The 23065-nt window shown below is 33.4% G+C and overlaps 2 protein-coding genes across 3 annotated transcripts; one reads left to right on the forward strand and one right to left on the reverse strand.

Moving 5' to 3' along the window:
- The first annotated feature begins 8968 nt into the window (after nt 1-8968).
- On the forward strand, nt 8969-9678 carry LOC139840829 (uncharacterized). Its single transcript, XM_071831073.1, has 2 exons — nt 8969-9299; nt 9413-9678. The coding sequence occupies exons 1-2, from the start codon at nt 8969-8971 to the stop codon at nt 9676-9678; spliced, it is 597 nt and encodes a 198-aa protein (XP_071687174.1).
- Nucleotides 9679-10503: 825 nt separating this feature from the next.
- On the reverse strand, nt 10504-14528 carry LOC139839949 (uncharacterized). Of its 2 annotated transcripts, none has more exons than XM_071830166.1 (8): nt 13888-14528; nt 13486-13562; nt 13199-13367; nt 12333-12421; nt 11485-11649; nt 11315-11392; nt 11107-11210; nt 10504-10980 (listed from the first exon to the last, which is right to left on the reverse strand). In XM_071830166.1, exons 1-8 carry the CDS (start codon nt 14468-14470, stop codon nt 10875-10877), a joined length of 1371 nt encoding a protein of 456 aa, XP_071686267.1. In that variant the 5' UTR covers nt 14471-14528; the 3' UTR covers nt 10504-10874. The 2 variants fall into 2 exon arrangements, with proteins under 2 accessions (XP_071686267.1, XP_071686266.1); XM_071830165.1 differs by having other exon boundaries at nt 11107-11213.
- Between the last annotated feature and the right edge of the window lie 8537 nt (nt 14529-23065).

Genomic DNA, 23065 nt, shown 5'->3' on the forward strand with positions numbered 1-23065 from the left:
AACACTTAGAAATCGAGTTTTTTGGGAAGAAATCACAAAATCAGCGAAATTGGTTCGAAACCCAGTTTGCTACAGTACCCGAGTTGCTACAGTACCCCCGAGTTGCTACAGTACCGAGTTGTAACAGTATCACTATTTGCTACAGTGTCACTATTTGCTACAGTGTCACTATTTACTACAGTACCACTATTTGCTACAGTGCCAAGTTGCTACAGTACCCCCGAGTTGCTACAGTGTCCGAGTTGCTACAGTACCGGGTTGCTACAGTGTCACTATTTGCTACAGTACCTTTTATGAAATTGAAACGGGCGTAACTTTCAAAACGTAACTCCGTTTTTGATGAATAAACTATCGTTAGAATCGTAATAAAGAATACTTTTCAATGGTGAACTTTTAAGAAACTAGATCAAACTTTTTTTGGGTCGGAAAAGGAGTTTTAGTGTGTATGTCGTGTTTTGCACGCACTTGTATGCCATTATTGAATGGAGTCATGATGTAGACTCATAAAATTATGAATATATGGTGTTATGACCTAGTTTATAGTATGATTTGATTATACTATTGATTGAGATATGTATATTGACTTCGTTGTGTTGTTCTCAGGTGATAAGAACAAGGAAGAAGCTCAGAAGTAAGATAACTGAGCTGTAGCTGGTAATCGGTGAGTGGGATTATCTTCGGGTGTAGTATACAGTAGCAAGTTGTGCTACTATGTTATACTGTTATAGTTGCTATGTTTAGTAGATATGTTGTAATAATGATCATCGTAGAGTTGCCATGCTAGTCGTAGGAACAGTTGTTCGTAGTGGTAGTTGCTTAACAATTGTGTGCACAAGTTGTAGTTGCCTGTTGGAACCTATTGTTGTTAGGTTCAGCTCAGAGAGGTCAACCTTGTTGTGGTTGGGTCCAGTTGGCTACTGTTTATTGAGTATAGTGCTGAATGACGCATCACCTGCGTGTGGATTTACTATACTGGGGATTCAGTAGTAAGGACTTTCGGTAGACGCTAGACTGATCAGCTAGTGGTCGTGTGCTCGTACAAGCCACCGAGTCTCTAGTTGGAGCATAGTTGCTAGTTGATTGTTGCCAGTTGATAGTTGCTAGTTATTAGTTGTCAGTTGCCTGTTATGGATTGTTGTAGTTGCTGTAGTTGTACAAGTTGGTACTGTATGCTAGATCTGTTAGATGATTCCATTCACTTAGCCTCGTGCTAACCCCCCTCACCTCCTCCCTTGCAGGTTTTCGATCTTAGTGCTGGTAGGGACGGGAGTTGGGTTGACGATATGTTTGACAAGACGAACTCTGATGTCTTAACTTTTATAAATATGTAACTAGTTGTTTAACGTAACACCGGTTGTTTGTAATAAGTAACTATCTAATGATTTGTGATAATCATGTTCGTAATTAACTAAGGGTATTTATGTGAATTAAGACTTCCGCTGTGATTAAAAAAAAAAAAAAAAAAAAAAGCAGGGTGTTAAAACTTGGTATCAGAGCATAGGTTTGGCCGCATGTACATTGTGTTGAATGTCATGTTCCCAAACCTTGTGTTGTGTCAAACATATATGAGGGAATGGGTTAAGTGAATGTAGGGATTACATGTGTTAGTTGATAGGTACTAACCTGTTTTCCACTAAGAGTTTGTGTGAGATGTTGTGGTAGTGCAGATATGGCAGATAATACAGGAAACGCAACTAGTCCGTCAGCCCCCGGAACATTCAGAGCCCCAGATGAAGACGGATATGTGTCAGAAGAGGATCCGCAGGAACAAATTTTAGATTTGCAAAGTAAGTTAAAGGAAGCACGTGATCGAATAAGGGAATTAGAACAATGCCAGGTAACCATGAATCCAAGTGGTAGTGTACCGAATCAGACGATTAGTGGGTATCCGGTGCAGTCAAATAATTATCAGCAAATTGGAAGTGCTTTCCAACAACAGCAATGGTTACCACCTCAATATCAGTTTCCTCAACAGTTTCAGATGCCACCTCAGTTTAATCAACAGTTCCCAAATCAGATGTGGGGTCCGTATTAGACGCCGATGTTTCAACAACCAAAGAAATGTACCTTCAAACAGTTTCTGAATTGTAATCCACCAGAGTACTCAGGAAGTTTTAACCCAACGGTAACACTTAACTGGTTAAGAGAGATAGAAAAGGTTTTTGAGGCCTGTCAGTGCGAACCAGAATTACAGGTTATTTATGCTAGTCGTATGTTGAAAAATAGGGCAATGGTTTGGTGGGATACGGTTATTTCTAGTATACCAAAAGAGCAAGTGAACATGATTACTTGGGAACAATTTTATAGTAAAGTTTGTGAGCAGTATTGTTCGTCTTATGACCTCAATCGAATTAAGACAGAATTTCTGGCAATGAAAATGACACCTCAGATGACGATAGATGAGGTGATTGAGCAGTATATGGATAAATTAAGGTTTGTGCAACAGTGGGTTCCAGATGAGCAGTCCAGAATTCAGCACTTTGTTAATATAATTTTACCGGAGTACAGAACAATGGTTAGGATGGCGACGACATTATCGCAAGCGTTTGTTATGGCAAAGATGGTAGAGGATGACGTCAGAGCAGCAAGGAATAGAATAGTAGGTTATGAGATGCCACAACAAGATCAGGTGATGAGTCATTCAGACTCTAGGTCAAAGAAGTCTGTTAAGTTGAAACAGAAGAGTGGGTCAGAACATAGTGGGTCAGCATCAAGTCAGAATTCTTGGTGCTATAGTTGCAGATCATCTCATAGTGGTCCTTGTTCAGATTCAACCAAAAGATGTTTGAGATGTGGTATTGTGGGGCACGAGATTCGAATGTGTTCATTCCAAGAGGATGTATGTTGGAAATGTCATCAAGTGGGGCATAGGTCAGCTCAGTGTCCGTATGTAAGAGGATCAGGTTCTGGGGCGGGGCCAGGAGCGCAGTCGGGATCAGTAGGTGGATCTTCTGGTTCTCCAGTTGGGCAGAAAAGAAAGAATCCACCTACGGCAACAGCAAGAGCTTATCAAATGGTTGCAGATGCAGATGTTGATTATGATGTGAATGCAGGTATGATTCAAAATCCTCGTACTGTTTAGTTGTATATATGTATGATTGTGTATATGTACATATATGTGTGTTTTAGATTGAAAAATCTTGTTGATAGTGTAAAATTTATTTTGTTGTGCTATGTTGTTGTATGCTTAGTTGCGACCCTTGTGTGCCTGGTTGGGTAAGGGAGACCTTTAGGTTAATTTTGAGATTGAAAACTGTGACTTTGATAGAGATGTGTTGGGTACCCTGATGTAGTGGACTTTTTGTCGACATGAGATTATATGATAGTAACACTGTTGTAACAGATATGATAGAAAGAGGACTGTGCTGATTGGATAATTCCTTTGCTTAAACAGATGTATGATACTGCTAGTTGAGAGTATTTTTGACATTGATGAACATATGTTGCGATTTCCTATGCTTGTTGGATGTGTAGTAATGTTGGTAGATTATATTTGAGTATTTGATGGACAATGTTTTGAGTAACTATGATTGGACAGATGTTGTGATTGATTAGTCATAAAGTAGTTAAATTAATTACCGATGCTTATTGAGGTGATTGATTGGACATAAGTTAGTGAATGAGACAAGTAGAATTTTTTCGTTACGAGCAACTCAGAATGAAGGTATGATTTAGGATAATATGCTTGTGTCTGGCCAACAGAAGTATATTGTGATAAATTATACGGAATTTCTGGGAAGCTGAAGGAAAATTAGGCGGCCTGTGCTATATTGGATTGTGATGTGACTGGATATGAGATGAATAACCTATGAAGTTCTGTTGACTTACGAGGCAATTTCGTAGACATAGGTATAGATTTTAGCATGATGACTAATTCTATTGCCTAAGCTTTGGATAATTGGGAAAAGTGGACAGTATAAAGAGTTGAATTGGATGACAGATCGTGAAATTTAAGATGCGGAATGGCGAAGAAACACGAATTTGACTCTGATTATTTGACTTGATCGTGTAATTTTTGGGCTTAAGTGGATTAACGGACGTTGATCGATGAAGATTATGACAACTTACTTTGTACCGGGAGTGTATTGACGTCAAGAATCTCATTTCCCTATGCAATTGTGGTGGATATTGTCGGTATTGGGGATAAGATTGATAAAGTTAACCGTGTGTTTTGGCGGTTCGAGTAACAATTTTTGGGTTTGTTGACCATAGTTGACCCGATTCCGAGGACGGAATCTCTTTTAAGGAGGGTAGATTTGTAACACCCGCGTTTTGGGCCTAGATGAAATGACCATTGTACCCTTAGGTTATGGTGTAATTAGTGATTTTAATAATTATATGTTTATAATTATTTGGTTATTTAGTTGAGACCAGTTTGTGACAAGGGTCACAGAACACGTTCGTTTGTTGAATTTGGACTCCGTTAGGGCCTCCTAACGATGTACGAAAGATATTAGATAACTGGTAAATACCCGTGTGTTATGAGGTATGGGTTTATAACCCATTTATATGTATGTTCTGGACACTTCTTGATCATTTTCCTAATTGAAAAAATATACACACCGTACCTAAACTCTTTCACCTTGAAACCCTAACTTGATCCAAGCCTGAAATTGGTTTGTGGAGCTTTAGGAACTGATTTATATCATCTTTGTAATCATCAAACCAGGTTAGCATGCTTAAATCATTGCTTGAATCTTGTGTAAATTGGGTTTTTGTGTTCTTGAGCAAAAGTGTGATTTTTAGCTTGAATCTTCATGAATTGTGTTAGTTATGCTTAATTGATGTTAGAAATAGGTTGTATATATGTTTAGTAACTTTCTTGTGCTTAAAATTTGGTCAAAAACACTTAGAAATCGAGTTTTTGGGGAAGAAATCACAAAATCAGCGAAATTGGTTCGAAACCCAGTTTGCTACAGTACCCGAGTTGCTACAGTACCCCCGAGTTGCTACAGTACCCCCGAGTTGCTACAGTACCGAGTTGTAACAGTATCACTATTTGCTACAGTGTCACTATTTGCTACAGTGTCACTATTTGCTACAGTACCACTATTTGCTACAGTGCCAAGTTGCTACAGTACCCCGAGTTGCTACAGTACCCGAGTTGCTACAGTACCGGGTTGCTACAGTGTCACTATTTGCTACAGTACCTTTTATGAAATTGAAACGGGCGTAACTTTCAAAACGTAACTCCGTTTTTGATGAATAAACTATCGTTAGAATCGTAATAAAGAATACTTTTCAATGGTGAACTTTTAAGAAACTAGATCAAACTGTTTTTAGGTCGGAAAAGGAGTTTTAGTGTGTATGTCGTGTTTTGCACGCACTTGTATGCCATTATTGAATGGAGTCATGATGTAGACTCATAAAATTATGAATATATGGTGTTATGACCTAGTTTATAGTATGATTTGATTATACTATTGATTGAGATATGTATATTGACTTCGTTGTGTTGTTCTCAGGTGATAAGAACAAGGAAGAAGCTCAGAAGTAAGATAACTGAGCTGTAGCTGGTAATCGGTGAGTGGGATTATCTTCGGGTGTAGTATACAGTACCAAGTTGTGCTACTATGTTATACTGTTATAGTTGCTATGTTTAGTAGATATGTTGTAATAATGATCATCGTAGAGTTGCCATGCAAGTCGTAAGAACAGTTGTTCGTAGTGGTAGTTGCTTAACAATTGTGTGCACAAGTTGTAGTTGCCTGTTGGAACCTATTGTTGTTAGGTTCAGCTCAGAGAGGTCAACCTTGTTGTGGTTGGGTCCAGTTGGCTACTGTTTATTGAGTATAGTGCTGAATGACGCATCACCTGCGTGTGGATTTACTATACTGGGGATTCAGTAGTAAGGACTTTCGGTAGACGCTAGACTGATCAGCTAGTGGTCGTGTGCTCGTACAAGCCTCCGAGTCTCTAGTTGGAGCATAGTTGCTAGTTGATTGTTGCCAGTTGATAGTTGCTAGTTATTAGTTGTCAGTTGCCTGTTATGGATTGTTGTAGTTGCTGTAGTTGTACAAGTTGGTACTGTATGCTAGATCTGTTAGATGATTCCATTCACTTAGCCTCGTGCTAACCCCCCTCACCTCCTCCCTTGCAGGTTTTCGATCTTAGTGCTGGTAGGGACGGGAGTTGGGTTGACGATATGTTTGACAAGACGAACTCTGATGTCTTAACTTTTATAAATATGTAACTAGTTGTTTAACGTAACACCGGTTGTTTGTAATAAGTAACTATCTAATGATTTGTGATAATCATGTTCGTAATTAACTAAGGGTATTTATGTGAATTAAGACTTCCGCTGTGATTAAAAAAAAAAAAAAGCAGGGTGTTAAACGTACGGTGTGAACCACGGAGCCGGTAGCACCATGACGTGTGAATGGTTAACCATATAGTTTGTGTATGTATTGTAGTGTAACATATTATATTTTGGAGTATATGCTATTGTTTATGCTAGTTGCGGTATTGGAGATTATTAGCTTTATACTTGGAGTTCGTATGCTAATATTATATTGCTACCATGTTTGTGGTATGTGAGTAGGTGGCTGCAAGTAGGTATATTATATATGCATGTGTATACTTATTGCACTCACTAAGCATTAAGCTTACCCCTCTCGTTGTTTACCTTTTTACAAGTATCGTGATTGTAAGGCTAGCTAGTCGTTAGAATAGATGTGTAGGAGCGCTTGGGCTCGATGGGGTGGCTTTCGGAGATATGGAAGCGAATTGGGGATTTGGTGGTCCCCGGGATTATGCTCTTCGTATCGGGTTGGGATGTCGAGTCTTAATCCTTGTTTTGGTGTAATTGGGTCAAATTTGTCACCTTGATTACAACGGGTCGTTTTGTTGCAACTAATGGTTATGTAAGACTAAAATGTGTAAACGTTGGTATTTTATGTCATAATGAACTTGTGTTTGGGCTATTGAAGTGTAAACTTATGTTTGGGTAACTTGGTTGGAATGACACTTAGTCAAATTTTGAATCTGCAACATTCAGGTGCAGGAGCGCCGCTCTTACGGCAAAAGCGCCGCTCCTGGTCAGCATCTGGTAGTCTTTTTGATCAGTCGTCAGAAGCGCCGCTTTTGGTATCAGAAGCGCCGCTCTTGAGTCTTAGAAAGCGCCGCATCTGGGCGTGGTGCGTCGCTCCTGCCTAAAAAAAATTTAGTCAGTTTTTAATTAAACGGTTTGGAGTCGTTACACACTGACATCGAGAAAAAATGCACAAAGCAATTTCCCAAACCTTTTGCAGACGTTACCAGTGTAGATCAATATGAATATCCCACATATAAAAGAAGAATCAACGGCAGAAAGGTCACTAAACGGGGACACGATCTTGATAACAAAAACGTTGTACCATATAATCCGTTCCTACTAAAAAGATATCAAGCATACATCAATGTTGAATGGTGTAACCAAGTTGGAGCCATTAGGTATCTATTCAAATAAATCAATAAAGGTAATGAAATGGTTACTGCAGGAGTTTGTAATGAAAGGACAGATGAAATTAAAGAATATTATGACTACAGATACGTCTCATCATGTGAAGCCGTATGGAGGATATTATCTTTTAATATACATCATAGAAATCCTACTGTTATACGATTAGATTTTCACTTACTAGGTCAACATTCAATTGTGTTTGATGAAGAGGATTTTATTGAAAATGTACTAGACAAACCTTCGGTTAATACATCTCAATTTCTTAAGTGGATGAGGTGTAATCAAGTAAATTAAGATGCAAGGCAGTTGACCTACGTTGAGTTTCCTACAAAGTTTGTTTGGAACAAAGATATTGGAGTTTGGACATCAAGGAAGAAATTAACAGGTTCAATATGTAGTATTCATCATGTCTCACCACAGACAGGTGAACTTTTTTACATTAGGATTTTGTTAAACAATGTAAGAGGTCCTACTTCTTATGAAGATATAGGACAGTTAATGGTAATGTATGTACAATATTCAAAGAAGCGTGCTATGAAATGGGATTATTAGACGATGATCAGGAGTACATCGATGGTATAAAGGAGGAAAGTAGATGGGGATCAGGCAATTTTATTCGGAACTTTTTTGCTCAGCTTCTTCTATCAGAAAGCCTTAACAAACCAGAATACGTTTTCGAACGATGTTTTAATAACTTATCAGCAAATATAATTCTTCAGAGGATTTGGGGTATTCATATCTTCTTCTAACTCTAATTTTTATAGTGTATTTAATATAGTTTGTCCCTTTTGATGCTTGCAAATTCGCAAAAATTAAAGTTTGAGCTTCATCATATATATTTTTACACTATAAATATATTATGGTGTACATGTTTATTTAATAATTCATATATAATGCATGTATCCAACCAACCAGAGAAATACTACAGGACCTTATATTAAATGATATCCAAAAAATACTTCAGCGAAATGGAAAATCTTTAAAGAACTACAGTTCAATGCCTTACCCTTCTACAACAGGCCTGACTTTGTCTGAAAACCCTATTATTATAGACGAACTGTCGTATGATATGCCTGCACTAACCACTGATCATTCTGAGCTTATTGGTTTATTTAACTGCAAAACAATGAAATGCTTACGACACTATAAAAATGCGGTAGAGACAATGGTGGTGTATTGCTTTTATACGAGTATGGTGGAACAGGAAAAAGTTTTCTATGAAAAACATTATCGGCTGCGTTTCGTATTAAAGGTGAGATTATTTTGAATGTTGCGTCAAGTGGAATAGCAGCTTTGTTATTGAGTGGAGGAAGGACTACTCATTCTCGATTTGCAATACCTATTGATCCAACTGATGAATCTTTCTGTAGGATATTACCAAATAGTAATTTATCCCAATTAATCAGAAGAGCGAAGTTGATATTCGCAACTTCGCTGACTGGTTGTTAAACATCGGTGATGGAAATGTGAACCCAACTAAAGACGGGATATCTGATATTGAAATGCCTTTAGATGTGTTAATCAACAATGTCGAGGATCCAATTGGATCCATTATTTATTCGATATATCAAACCTGCCTACTATCAACAACGTGCAAGTCTTGCTCCAACTCACGAAGTTGTAAATGTTATTAACGATTGCATGATGGAGTTACTAGAATGTTATGCAAGGACGTATCTAAGTTCTGACAGCATATGTCAATCGAAAAGAGATTCAGACTTTAATAGTGAGTTGTACACAACAGATTACCTAAACAGCATTAACATCGGAGGTTTACCAAAACATAATCTTAGTCTCAAAGTAGGAGTACCAATTATGTTGCTTAGGAATGTTGATCAATCAGGTGGATTATGCAACGGTACACGATTGCAAGTAATTGAACTTCGTGATAAGGTTATTAAAGTCAAAATATTAACAGGACACACGTTGGTAAAGTTACTGCTATTTCAAGGATGTTAATCGCCCCATCAGACAAAACAATTCTGTTTAGGTTTCAAAGAAGGCAGTTTCCAATAGCCGTTTGCTTTGCGATGACAATCAACAAGAGCCAAGGCCAATCATTAGCCAATGTTGGTTTATTCCTACCAAAACCGGTTTTCAGTCATGGTCAATTATATGTAGCTCTATCTAGAGTCACATCTAAAAAGGGACTAAAGGTGCTAAATTTGAACAAAGACAACGAATTAACAAATACAACAAAAAACGGTGTATTCAAAGAAGTTTTGCAACACTTGTAGAGGAGAAGTGCTATCAATAAATTATTGTCTTTAATCTTTATTTACATTTTGATAATTCGCAATTTTGCATATGTATGAAGGACAACAAATTAACATGTCGGATTTATTGTCTTTGATCTTTGTGTTTTGTGTAAAACAATGTTTCAGTTATGAAACTCTTGGTGATGTACTTACATCTAAATTTACTACTATTCGTCATTTCATTTGTATTTTGCTATTGGCGGAAATAGTAGCCTTAATTTATGTGATTTCTATAAAGCAACAAAAATGAACGATAGTATGTTAATTTCATCCACAAGAATAGATTTTTGACTCTCTTTATCATAACGTAAATTAAAAATCCAACTATGTGTGTAACTTGCATATGTGATTATGTGTAATAGTTGATCAAGTAATTACAAGTGCAAGAGAATATATTACGCTAGGTCAATGTATATAATTGTCAGAGAAAGATAATAACATTTGAATTACAAGTGTATTCAAGTCAAATGTGTGGGCTAAGTGAAGTACAGCATATGAGATACAAGACTGTTCAAATGTACATTTGTTTGATAAATATAGCCAAGTAGTGGCATTTTGAAACCAAGTGTCTTCAAATGTTCGTTAGGTTGATGGATAAATGTTGATTCCTTGTGAATTGACAAATTAGAAGTTACCAAATTTAACCGAATATTCTAGTTGATTCAGACTCAAAACTGCTACATTAACTACTATGAAGTTTGTATTCTAGCTTCGTTAAACTCTGCAAAAATATCAGAAAAAAGATCAACTTTCTAGCTTTGCTAGACACTGCAAACAATCTTTAACAATTCCAAGTTTGAGTGATCATCTACTCATCTATATATGCAATATATTGAAACATAGGTAAAAAGACCAAATCTTGCGTCATAGTTTACACACTCCATCAAGCATGTATCTAGAAGTGTGTTGTAACTTGGGTGAGTTATTCCCAGCATTAAAATATTAACAAAATCAAGAAGATGGCATCTCATTTACATTGTGTATTATATAAGGCTTATATAAAGTTCAAGACTATAACTTTAGGTGAAAAGAATGCTCAGGACACTTTTGTTTACAGTGATCCTGATTATAAGTTGGGTATTTGATGAATGAGGCAACGATTAGAACCGAAACAAATAGATACCCACATGAAGAGGTGTCAAGAAAACGCCATTTTCATTCTCAAGTCTTCGCATTCAGAATAACTGGAAGAAGAGGCTTGTGGATCCGTCACTAAATGAGCGTAAATCTGCTGGTTTCACCACCGCCCTGCATAAAGGGCATGTTCTTTCTCTTTCGAACCTGAAAACAAAAAATGGGTCCGATAAGTCAAACGCCATATGCCATGTTTGTATGCATTAATAGGCATACAACAAACATTATAACATCAAATCAACAGATTATTGTCTTGTATGCATCATTACTAACCATTCGGAAACACAATCTTCACAGAAAATGTGTTTACATCGCAACAAAACTGGAGCTTGCATTTTTTCTTGGCAAATAGCGCATAAGTCACCTGCTTCCATTACCTGCTAATAAAAAGTAATTAAATTCAACAACAAAAAGAAAAAAAAAAAAAAAAAAAAACAAACAGCACGTTAAATTTGAAGCAGAACGTTATATCATTATATACCTGTTCTGGTGTTGCATATATTCCGTAATGGACATCTTTTCTTGACAACGCCTTCAAAGCAGTCCACAAAGATCCAACCTGTGAACGATAGGACATAATACACGAGTTAACTCTTAATCATATAAAATTCAAAAGATACATGGATGTATAGGCTATAAAACGGTTAATACCTTCTCAACTATCGATGTAAGCTTGAAAGTTAGATATAATCCGGTAGTCAAAGACGAAAAGAGGCTCCCGTACTCTTTGTTGAGGAAAAAACGGTACCAGACTGGAGCAGGCAAGAATGCACGGTATAACAGCATCGCATACTCAACCAGGGTCAACATCTGACCCTAAAATATCAAAAGTTCCTGTCAGAATGTACTGAAGATATGTTTGAAACTCAAACATCACAAAGTATTAGAGGTGTCAAATGGGCAAGTGTGATTAAGTTAAAATTTAGTTCGGGTCAGCATGTGTATCTTTGGTAAACCTCACAACTCAATAAAGTTAGTTTGGCCCAATGTGAGTTTTTTCCTACAGATAATGTGTTTTAATGAAATAAATACAAATATAGAGTGGCAGATATATTATAAACCAAAGTCTCGAGCAAACTAACTCAGCAACCATGTTAGATTTTTGTTGTCTATCAGTCCATTAAACATATTTTCTTTTGAGCTGGACCTTTTAAACTTAGTTGTTATACACAAAAAATGGTTTATTAACTAATAGGATCTTTACCAGAAGACATGTATTGTGTATGCTATTAAAAATTTCACCACCTCGATATATAATAATTGCAGAAATCAACTTGACCCAAAAGTACTTCAAAATATATTATAATATGATTGGTGGGGCTTACATTGCCATATGTTATACTTGTATTATTTAACACATCTCTATTCGGGACAAATTTTTTACTCTAATTAAAAAATGAATGCAAATATATTCGTCAAATTCACTGAAATTTAATAATACCAGTAAATGAGATCATAATGTTTTGTATACTTATGGTTTATGTGAATATGTCACATACCTGCCTACGAAAATTATGGCCCTTGCCATTTCTATAATACATAAGTAATACCAGCTTAAAAGCCATCGCTGCCTGCCGCACCATTGAATCTGTACGCAATAAAAACTTGTAAACTCATAGTGACATGCCATGTGGTTGACAGTGAATATCTAGACTAATTATTTAATAATTTTCATGGATATAGATATAACATGGTAGACATTGATGCAAATTGATTTAAAAAACTTCCCATGTAAAATATTCAACTTTTCTTAGATTGAAACATGGCAACAATAATAAGAAAAGGTGTGACTTATTTCTCGAATGTAATACACGGCTTTTGTGTACAGATTACCAATCATTTTTATGTTAAAATGCAAAAAAGACTACAAAAATAAGCAAGAATCGGTGAATTAAAGGACACTGGGAAAAATTAAGCAAGAATCGGTGGATTAAAGGACACTGGGAAAAAAAGACCTTTAGTCAAAAGAATGCCAAATCTTGCAAATTTGCCAATAAGGATGCTCCGTTATCAGCAAGAGGTAGCAATTTGATCCATTAACTAAGGAATAGGTTGAAGCAGTTTGTGTTTCGATTCTAGTGGGCTAATCGTGCAAACTTAAAACTAGCTTAAAATAGTTAAAAACTAACATAAATAGTATTTATAATGCATACAATGCAACAACAACGATACCCAAACCCACAGATGAGGTTCTTTTTTTCCTAAGCGAAACAATATACTTGATGTACTAATATATGACGACGATCAACAAACCAAATGGCATTTTGAGTCAACCCAAATACCCAACCCAAACCGTACCACCTCTATCTTCAACTAAACGCAAATATGTTGGTTTAAAATATAATCAGTCAAACTAGATTCATACCATTGACAATGATGGTGAATATAGCATGCCAGAATGGTGGTATTGCTCTTGGCGGAACCATGAACAACGGATAACAAAGATCATCATTTTGGTACCACCAATACACTCCAATCACATGAAGTACAAAAACTATATAATAACCAGCAAGGACAGACAGTTTTCTCTCCCCCTGCAAAACACATTGATCATTAACTAAGCTGAAACGAAGATGCTTATTGCAGTACTATGATATAGTCATTTATACATGCTATCAATGGCAACATTATGTAGTAGATGTGTCATTATACCTTTAAAGCAGTCTGCTTTCTAAGAATATCATTAGATTTGTACATGAAAGCAGTCACATAAATCGTGACAAAGAAACCTACAAGTGAAAATAAAACAAAGCAATTAATACAAATCATCACACAAACACGAGCAAAGGGTAAAGAACTAAGATATTAGGATCAACAATCGTGTATACAGAATAACGATAATAGTAAATGGGACTGCTAATTTGATCTAAAAGAGTTCTTAAGTTTGTATTTGATACTAGCTATGGATTGCATTGTCAATTGTATACTACTAACTTTTAGTTCATAACAGACTCAAATGTCATCACCACTAAAAAAAAAAAAAAAAAAAAAAAAAAAGTTATAACATCCACCAATTTATAAATTCCAGCGAAAAAAGGTTCAATTTTTGAATACCTTGCAAATGCTGCCGAATGAACACAATCAACAACAGTAACGAAAACGGTAGAATCTGCTCAGCCCACCTTGAAACCTGTTGCATATCATACCGTTGTTGATACGAAGAATCACTATGACTCCCACTCTCACCATTTCCACCATCTAAATCACTAGAATCAGCCGTCTCTCGACCACCATCTCCACCACTGACCGCCACGGGTTCACCGCCCTCCACATCATGTTCTCCTTCACCAGGATCTGCAGCACCAATAATCCTAATAGAAACATCCCTATTTTCACCACCATTACTACTTGTAACCGTATCTGAATCACTCGCACCGTTGTGATTGTGATTATTATGATGATCACGAATCAAACTTTCTGATTCAAGATACTCGTTATTCGACCTAGGTCGAAGAATACCTGAGTATTCTAATACAGTGGTTACAGGTGCTTGTAAAAAGCGAATAACTGGAAACGAAGAAGACGACGTCGTTCTACTACTAGTAATTCTAGGGTTTGATGAAGATAAATTAGCTAAATTATCACTTACAAAGGCATCAGGATCCGTTGTATCAATATTTACACCCGTTGTTTCCATTAATTGATGAACAAGACGCGAACAATTACAAAATTCAGACAAAAACCCTACAAATATGATAGTTGATACGAGGAAAAATAAAGTCAAAGAGCGATAAATACGTAGGTGTGTATGTACATATGTGAATTATTAGTGATTGAGGAGATGTGGTGAACAAGAATTGGGGAAGAATTATAGGGTTTCTGGTGGAAGAAAGTTGAATAATTCAATTGATTAATAATAATTTAGTGAATAGTTAGTATAATAATCTGTTTGGAAGGATTGAATTGAATTGAAAATGAAGAAACGTGTAATGGCTGCAAAGTGGAGTGGGAAAAGATTAATTAATTAATTAAATTTATTTATTTATTTAAATAGTTAATATAAAGAATTAAGAAATTTGGAAATGGTGTGGATCTAGTTAGGCTTCGAGGTGACCGTGTTTCTATAAAAAAAAAAAGAGTTTTATTATATGTTCTTAGACCACAGATATTGGTGATTGTGACGTGGAGTGCATGAGATGTACTTTTTGGGGAAAAACTGTGACTGGGCCATGATATTTTGGAGGGAGTTGCAATGGGGCTTTTATCATGGTAAGACTGAGATGTGACATTTTCTTTTTCTTTTTTTTAATTGTTTTTAAATTATTTTTTATTTTGTTTAATACAAAATATAAAATAAATTAGATAAAAGTACATTAATTATTAAAAAAAAAACATTACAATTAAAAAAAAAAAAACATTACAATACATTATTAAAAAAAACACTAGTTATGCATCGGGCGAAAGTTTGGCGGGAGGTTCCAAATATGAGCCGTTAAATCTTCACGAAGTTGATCATGCACGTCTCGATCGCGAATCTCTTTCTCTCGTGATCGACGATCTTAAGGAAAAAAAAATTAAATACGAAAATGTGCAAAAATTTAATCAGGAATCATATTTACCTTCTCCATTTCATTTAACTATTTCTAGTTCTATCAACTATCATTTTTTTATATAAAGCAAATATGTTTCTATCCCTACTCTAATATGTAACACGATCTAATTCTAATTCAATTACTAATATTAGTTAATTAATTAATAATTTAATATTAGTAATAGTAGTTAATTAATTACTTAGATTTTAAATACGAGTACGAGTATTGAGTTCTTGCGTTTTCCTTACCATCATATGTTGAAGATTATTTTAATTATTATTTTATTTAATAGGTAGATCAAATATGTATTAGTTCATTTTTTCATTGTTTTGATCATTTAGTTTACAATTAAGGTTGAAAACTGAAGAGTTAAAGTGAGTGAAGGTAACAATTCAAATTACTATATCAAAAGTTTTCAATTGTATCAAAACTCATCCGACATACTTATTGATGGGGGCAATAACAAATTAACAATCAACTCTACATAACTCATAGAAGCGAGTTAGAACCTTATAGATCACATTTTATCCTAAAGTCGGCTCAAATAATAAAATGACCAACAATAAGTTCAAATTATTGTCAAGAACTACTACCTCTAGAAAAAATTTTTTATTTTTTTTTATTTTTTTTTGGGTAAAGGGATGTACCCGGTAAATTTTATTAAATAAGAAATATACTACCTCTAGATATAGTAATTGGAAATTTAAACATTAAACATAATTCTTGATGATAACTACCTCTAGATATAGTATTATTGAATCCACACCAATAAAGAAAAATAGTAAAAAGCCCAGAAAGAAGTCGAATGAATTAGAAAAAGAGGAAAGCGTTTACGATGATAACAATAAAGTGGAGGGCAGTAAAAAATTTAGTCAGAGGTCGAGTAAAAAGGGGGATAAAACCTCGAAACCTAATTCTTCCATCTCTGGTACTGCATCAAAAAAGAAAAACTGCTGCTGGTCGAACATAAGGAGATGGAAATCATCCTCCTTAATCATGAATGCAAAAGGGCGTGCTAGGGTTCAAAGAATAAATGATCATCCAATTCGCAGCACTTGTACTGTTTGTAGATCGATACAGAGTAATCAGCAGGCGAAAGTGGGTAGATATCATGTTCCTACAAAATCCCAGGAAGTCAGAGTGTACGGTCAGCAATTGGGACTCAAATGAAAGCGTAAAGCTTCCAATCAATAAGCTTCTGATGTTTCTGTTTTCGTATGTTTTGTTTTTTAAATGAAGATCATAGCTTTTAATATTCGTGGGTTTTGTCTCGGAACTAAAGAAGATAAATCGGGGTATCTTAAAAATCTTTTGAGAAAAGAAAAACCTTCGGTTATAGCTCTACAAGAGACGAAACTAAATACTATGGATTTCAATTGGATCCATAGGATTTGGGGTTCGGTCGATTGTGAATTTATTCAGAAGGAGAAAGTGGGAAATTCGGGGGGGGGGGGGGGGGTGTTGTTAATATGGGACACCAATCAATTCGAGGGCGAGGATATCATTAGGGGGGAATACTTTATAGGTATTAAAGGGAAGAGGATTCATTCGGGGCAAAAATGTTACATTATAAATGTCTACGGACCCCATGATGACAATAGCAAGTTAAAATTCTGGGCGGAATTATCAAACATGATTGAGATGTATATAGATGATGCCGGGGTAATATGTGGTAATTTTAATGAAGTTAGATGCGAAACTGAACGTTTTAATTGTGAGTTTGTGGAATATAGAGCAAAGAGATTTAATGATTTCATAGTGGATAACAGTTTGATTGACTTACCAATGTCAGGACGTTTGTTTACTCGAGTTAGTGGGGATGGTTTAAAATATAGTAAACTTGATCGTTTTCTTGTGACGAAAAATTTTCTACTCCAATGGAGTGATTTAACGGCGGGAGTTATGGATAGACATTTATCAGACCATTGCGCTATTGTATTAGAAGACGAAGAGAGAAATTTTGGCCCAAAACCTTTCAAAGTATTTGATGCGTGGTTGGATGATAGTGACATTGATGAAGTTATTAAAAGAGCATGGGCTAAAGAGATTCCGGTAATTAATAGGAAGGATTGTATGTTTAGGAATAGGCTAAAAATGAAAAAGATGATATTAGGGTGTGGAGTAGAAATAAGTTCGAAAAAATAGATGAAGAGATAGAGAACCTCAAATCTCGAGCACAAAACTTTGAAATGAAAGCCGAAAGCACCAAGTTAAATGAAGAAGAATTAGAAGAATGGCGAAATTCGAGAAAACAATGGTTTGAAAAGGAAAATATTAAGACAAGCATGCTTAAACAAAAGGCTCATTCGAAATGGGTTTTGGAGGGGGACTGTAGTGACCCGAACTTTTCTATGTTTATATATATATTAAATGAAATTGTTATTTACATGATTAAGTATTTCCAACATATTAAGCAATCAAACTTGTTAAGACTTGATTAATTGAAATAGGTTTCATATAGACAATTGACCACCCAAGTTGACCGGTGATTCACGAACGTTAAAACTTGTAAAAACTATATGATGACATATATATGGTTATATATATAGTTAACATGATATTATGATAAGTAAACATATCATTAAGTATATTAATAATGAACTACATATGTAAACACAAGATTACTAACTTAATGATTTTGAAACGAGACATATATGTAACGATTATCGTTGTAACGACATTTAATGTATATATATCATATTAAGAGATATTCGTACATCATAATATCATGATAATATAATAATTTAAAATCTCATTTGATATTATAAACATTGGGTTAACAACATTTAACAAGATCGTTAACCTAAAGGTTTCAAAACAACACTTACATGTAACGACTAACGATGACTTAACGACTCAGTTAAAATTTATATACATGTTGTGTTTTAATATATATTCATACACTTTTGAAAGACTTCAAGACACTTATCAAAATACTTCTACTTAACAAAAATGCTTACAATTACATCCTCGTTCAGTTTCATCAACAATTCTACTCGTATGCACACGTATTCGTACTCGTACAATACACAGCTTTTAGATGTATGTACTATTGGTATATACACTCCAATTGAAAGGACCCATTCATATACATTATAAACGATTCACAATAGTTGATTACATTACGAGGTATTTGACCTCTATATGATACATTTTACAAACATTGCATTCGTTTTTAAAAGACAATCTTTCTTTACATCAAAAATTGACAGGCATGCATACCATTTCATAATATCCACTATCCAACTATAAATTGATTTAATAATAATCTTTGATGAACTCAATGACTCGAATGCAACGTTCTTCGAAATATGCTATGAAAGACTCCAAGTAATATCTTTAAAATGAGCAAATGCACAGCGGAAGATTTCTTTAACACCTGAGAATAAACATGCTTTAAAGTGTCAACCAAAAGGTTGGTGAGTTCATTAGTTTATCATAATCATTTATTTCCATCATTTTAATAGACCACAAGAATTTCATTTCCAGTTCTCATAAATATACGTCCCATGCATAGAGACAAAAAAATAATCATTCATATGGTGAACACCTGGTAACCGACATTAACTAGATACATATAAGAATATCCCCTATCATTCCGGGATCCTCCTTCGGACATGATATAAATTTCAAAGTACTAAAGCATCCGGTACTTTGGATGGGGTTTGTTAGGCCCAATAGATCTATCTTTAGGATTCGCGTCAATTAGGATGTCTGTTCCCTAATTCTTAGATTACCAGACTTTAATAAAAAGGGGCATATTCGATTTCGATAATTCAACCATAGAATGTAGTTTCAATTACTTGTGTCTATTTCGTCAAACATTTATAAAAGCAGCGCATGTATTCTCAGTCCCAAAAATATATATTGCAAAAGCATTTAAAAAGGGAGCAAATGAAACTCACCATACTGTATTTCGTAGTAAAAATACATATAACGTAATTGAACAAGTGCAAGGTTGGCCTCGGATTCACGAACCTAAATTAATTATATATATTTATGTGTTGGTCAATATTTGTCTAACAAATTAGGTCAAGTCAAAGTGTACCACAATCTTAATGCTCGAGACTAATATGCAAAAGTCAACAAAAGTAAATTTGACTCAAAATAATTTCCAAAAATCTATACATGATTAATATATAGTTTAAATATCGTCGTTTTATATTTTTAAATATTTTTAAAAGATTTATTAGAGTAAATAATATAATTTATTTATTAATAAATAAAATTTTATATTATATTTATATAATAAAATATACTTTTATATATATTAAGTAATAAAATTTATAGGGTTCATTTAATATTATAAAGATAATATGATAGGTATTATTAAAGTAAGTTATTACACGTAGTAAAATATGTTTGTATCAAATATTTATTTGATAAAATAATATCTATAATGATAGTAAGTAAAAGTTGTATTATTTTATAATAATTATTATTATTATAAAATATCAATATTTATAATTACTAAGATGACATTATGATAAAACGATAATTCTAATTATGATAACTTTAATATTTACGATAATTTTTAATATTATCTTTAAAATAATAATTCTATTTAAAATAATAATAATAATGATATTTTATAGTAACAATGACATTTCTATTAAAATGATAATTTTTGTTAAAATGATAGTTTTAATACTAACGATAATTTTAATAATAATAGTAATGATAAAAATAATAAGAACGATAATTTTATCTAAATCAATATCTTATAATATTTTAATTTCATCATGATACTCTTACCCATTATTTCCTAATCGTTTCATTTAATAGCTTTTAATCATCTTTTATATCGTGTTCGTAATAATGATAATAATAGTAATCAAAATAATTAGGTGTTACAAATATTTGTTTTAATTACACTAATATTAATAATGATAGTTACTATAACATTATTAACGATAATACTAATAATTATCTTAATAATAATATAGTAATAATAATAATAACAATAACAATAACCATTTTTAAATAATGATATATATATTAATAATGATAATAGTAATAATAATACCAATAATAATAATAATAATAATAATAATAATAATAATAATTGGATAATAATAATAATACTAATTATAACTTTAACGATAATAACGATAGTAATAATAAAAAAAAATAACAATTTTTAAATATAAATCCTTTTATTGATAAAGATAATAATAATAATAAGATAAAACTAGAACGACGATAATAACGACGATAATAATAATCATTTTTAATAATAATACAAAAATTCGATGGACTATAACTTCAAATCCGTTCATCGAAATCATTCGATATCTAAATGAAAAGTTCTTAATTTTTCGCTAGCTTTCCAACGACATGCATATCTTATACCTTATCTCAGTCGCATATATAACTAATTCAGGATTCAACATAACCTAACTAAAGGCAATATCAAAAGTACAAACATGCATAATCCTATATACTCGAGCACTAGTCAGGGATACACTATTAGTATGTAAAAGTTAAATTATGAGTACTCACGTATCAATATTGAGATTCAATATTGCAGGAAAGGTACGTAGACGCAACGGAGATGATAAACACTATATTGACCTCACGAGCATACCCATGAACCATACCCAATCACCTCCATAGCTATAACCCATAATTTCCTTAATCCAATCCCACTCGAAAAACAATTTCGAAATCACTCGGACAGCACTCTGACGTAATATTTTATGTATACTAATAATATCTTGAAATAATACGGAGTATATATATATATATATATATATATATATATATATATATATATGTAAATCGATTGAGAGAGTTTAGAGAAAAATATTTTCAAGTTTCTATGAAATAATGAAACCTATTGAATTCTATTTATAATAGATTTTTGAATTATTAAAGTGAATTATTAAAGTATGAATTATTAAAGTGAATTATTAAAGTATGAATTATTAAAGTGAATTATTAAAGTATGAATTATTAAAGTGAATTATTAAAGTATGAATTATTAAAGTGAATTATTAAAGTATGAATTATTAAAGTGAATTATTAAAGTTAAAGTAAAGTAAAAATAAAGTAAAGGTAAAGTTTAAGTATAGTAAAAGTATAAAACTATGTACGTATAATACGCGTATAAATATATATAATATTAATTTAAATCGTTATATATATTTAATAAAATAAAATATAAATATCGTTATCTTTATCATACTGGTTAAGTAATGAGTTGTCAAAAGTGGTTCTAGATATTTATAAAAGTTATATACGTTTTAATAATAAAGTTCTTTTTAAACTGAAAACGTTTTTGTACGTTTGAAACTAAATCAAACAAATATAATAATTTTGTTTTCCAAAACCAAATATATTTTTAAGAATCATTTTGTTTAAAGGTTAAAATAATAGAAATCGTTATATCATAAAATGCTTTAGAAAAGTAGAATCATATATATTCATAATAGGTTTCAAGTTTTTAAATTACAGTTTGTTGGTGAAGCATGGGATAAAGTTCAAAGGTTAAATAAACGTATGAAATCATCTTAATGAAAAATGTTGAGTTACTTAACTTGTCGATATCCAACATCTAAGTTATTTACACTTCACGTTCTTACTTATAAATCACTTTACCATTTTCCGAATGTTGTCAAAAAGAATAGATTTCTTAAATCACAGTGGACCTAATAACATAGACCCGTAATGATATCATAATGTATCTGATAAATCAATCATTTGATATTATCTTCTAATTCCATCGATAAACATATTGAAACAAATACGTTCATGTAAAGTATTATACGTTTAATACTTTATTAATATTCTCGAGTTATAATATATATATACATATATATACATATTTATTTATATATAACGGTTCGTGAATCGTCAGAATTTGGTCGAGGTTATAATGAATGTATGAACACAATTTAAAATTCTTGAGATTTAACTTAACAAACTTTGCTTATCGTGTCGGAATAATATAAAGATAAAGTTTAAATTTGGTTGGAAATTTCCGGGTTGTCACAGTACCTACCCGTTAAAGAAATTTCGTCCCGAAATTTGAGTGGAAAGGTCGTGAATGATAATAAGTATGTTTTCATGATGCATACAGGCTGAAAATTAGAGTTTTATCATCGGCGAATAATTTGGATAAACAATCCATTTATATGAAGAGTACGAATGAAGCTAACATAGAAGAGTGAAATGAGTAAGTGTAGATTCATCTTATTATTTGACGTAGATATGATTGATTTCCAGATTTGAAGAAAATCTTTGTAATAAGATTTGATTCTCCGGTAACAAAAGGAATTAGGATCCGCTTTAAATGCGATCGTCCATTTTAATTGTTCTGTCAGAGATTTTCTTATAAATTCAGCTCATTCGTTTTCTTACAACTCACACCTTTTGTTGATATATTTTATGCAAGTCCCTAGACATCTACCCACGTCCATTGCAGGTACAACAGTTTACAGGCCACCATGATTGTTCGTTATTATCCTATCCGTGTTTGTATGTGGTTACAGCAACTGTAGAAATGAGATTTGGATGTTTGACTATGTTAAACTTAGTCAGACGTCCGAGTGAAGCCTCACTCGTACGGCTGACAGGCTCATACGCACGGTTGATGCTGAGCTAAGTCACAATTACCACCTAAATGAGAAGACACAAGTGAGTGATCACCCGTACGGCTGATGAAGCCAACTCGTATGTGTGATGGATGAATCGTACGG

The sequence above is a fragment of the Rutidosis leptorrhynchoides genome, chromosome 4 (assembly GCF_046630445.1).
Source record: "Rutidosis leptorrhynchoides isolate AG116_Rl617_1_P2 chromosome 4, CSIRO_AGI_Rlap_v1, whole genome shotgun sequence".
NCBI classification, from domain to species: Eukaryota; Viridiplantae; Streptophyta; class Magnoliopsida; order Asterales; family Asteraceae; genus Rutidosis; species Rutidosis leptorrhynchoides.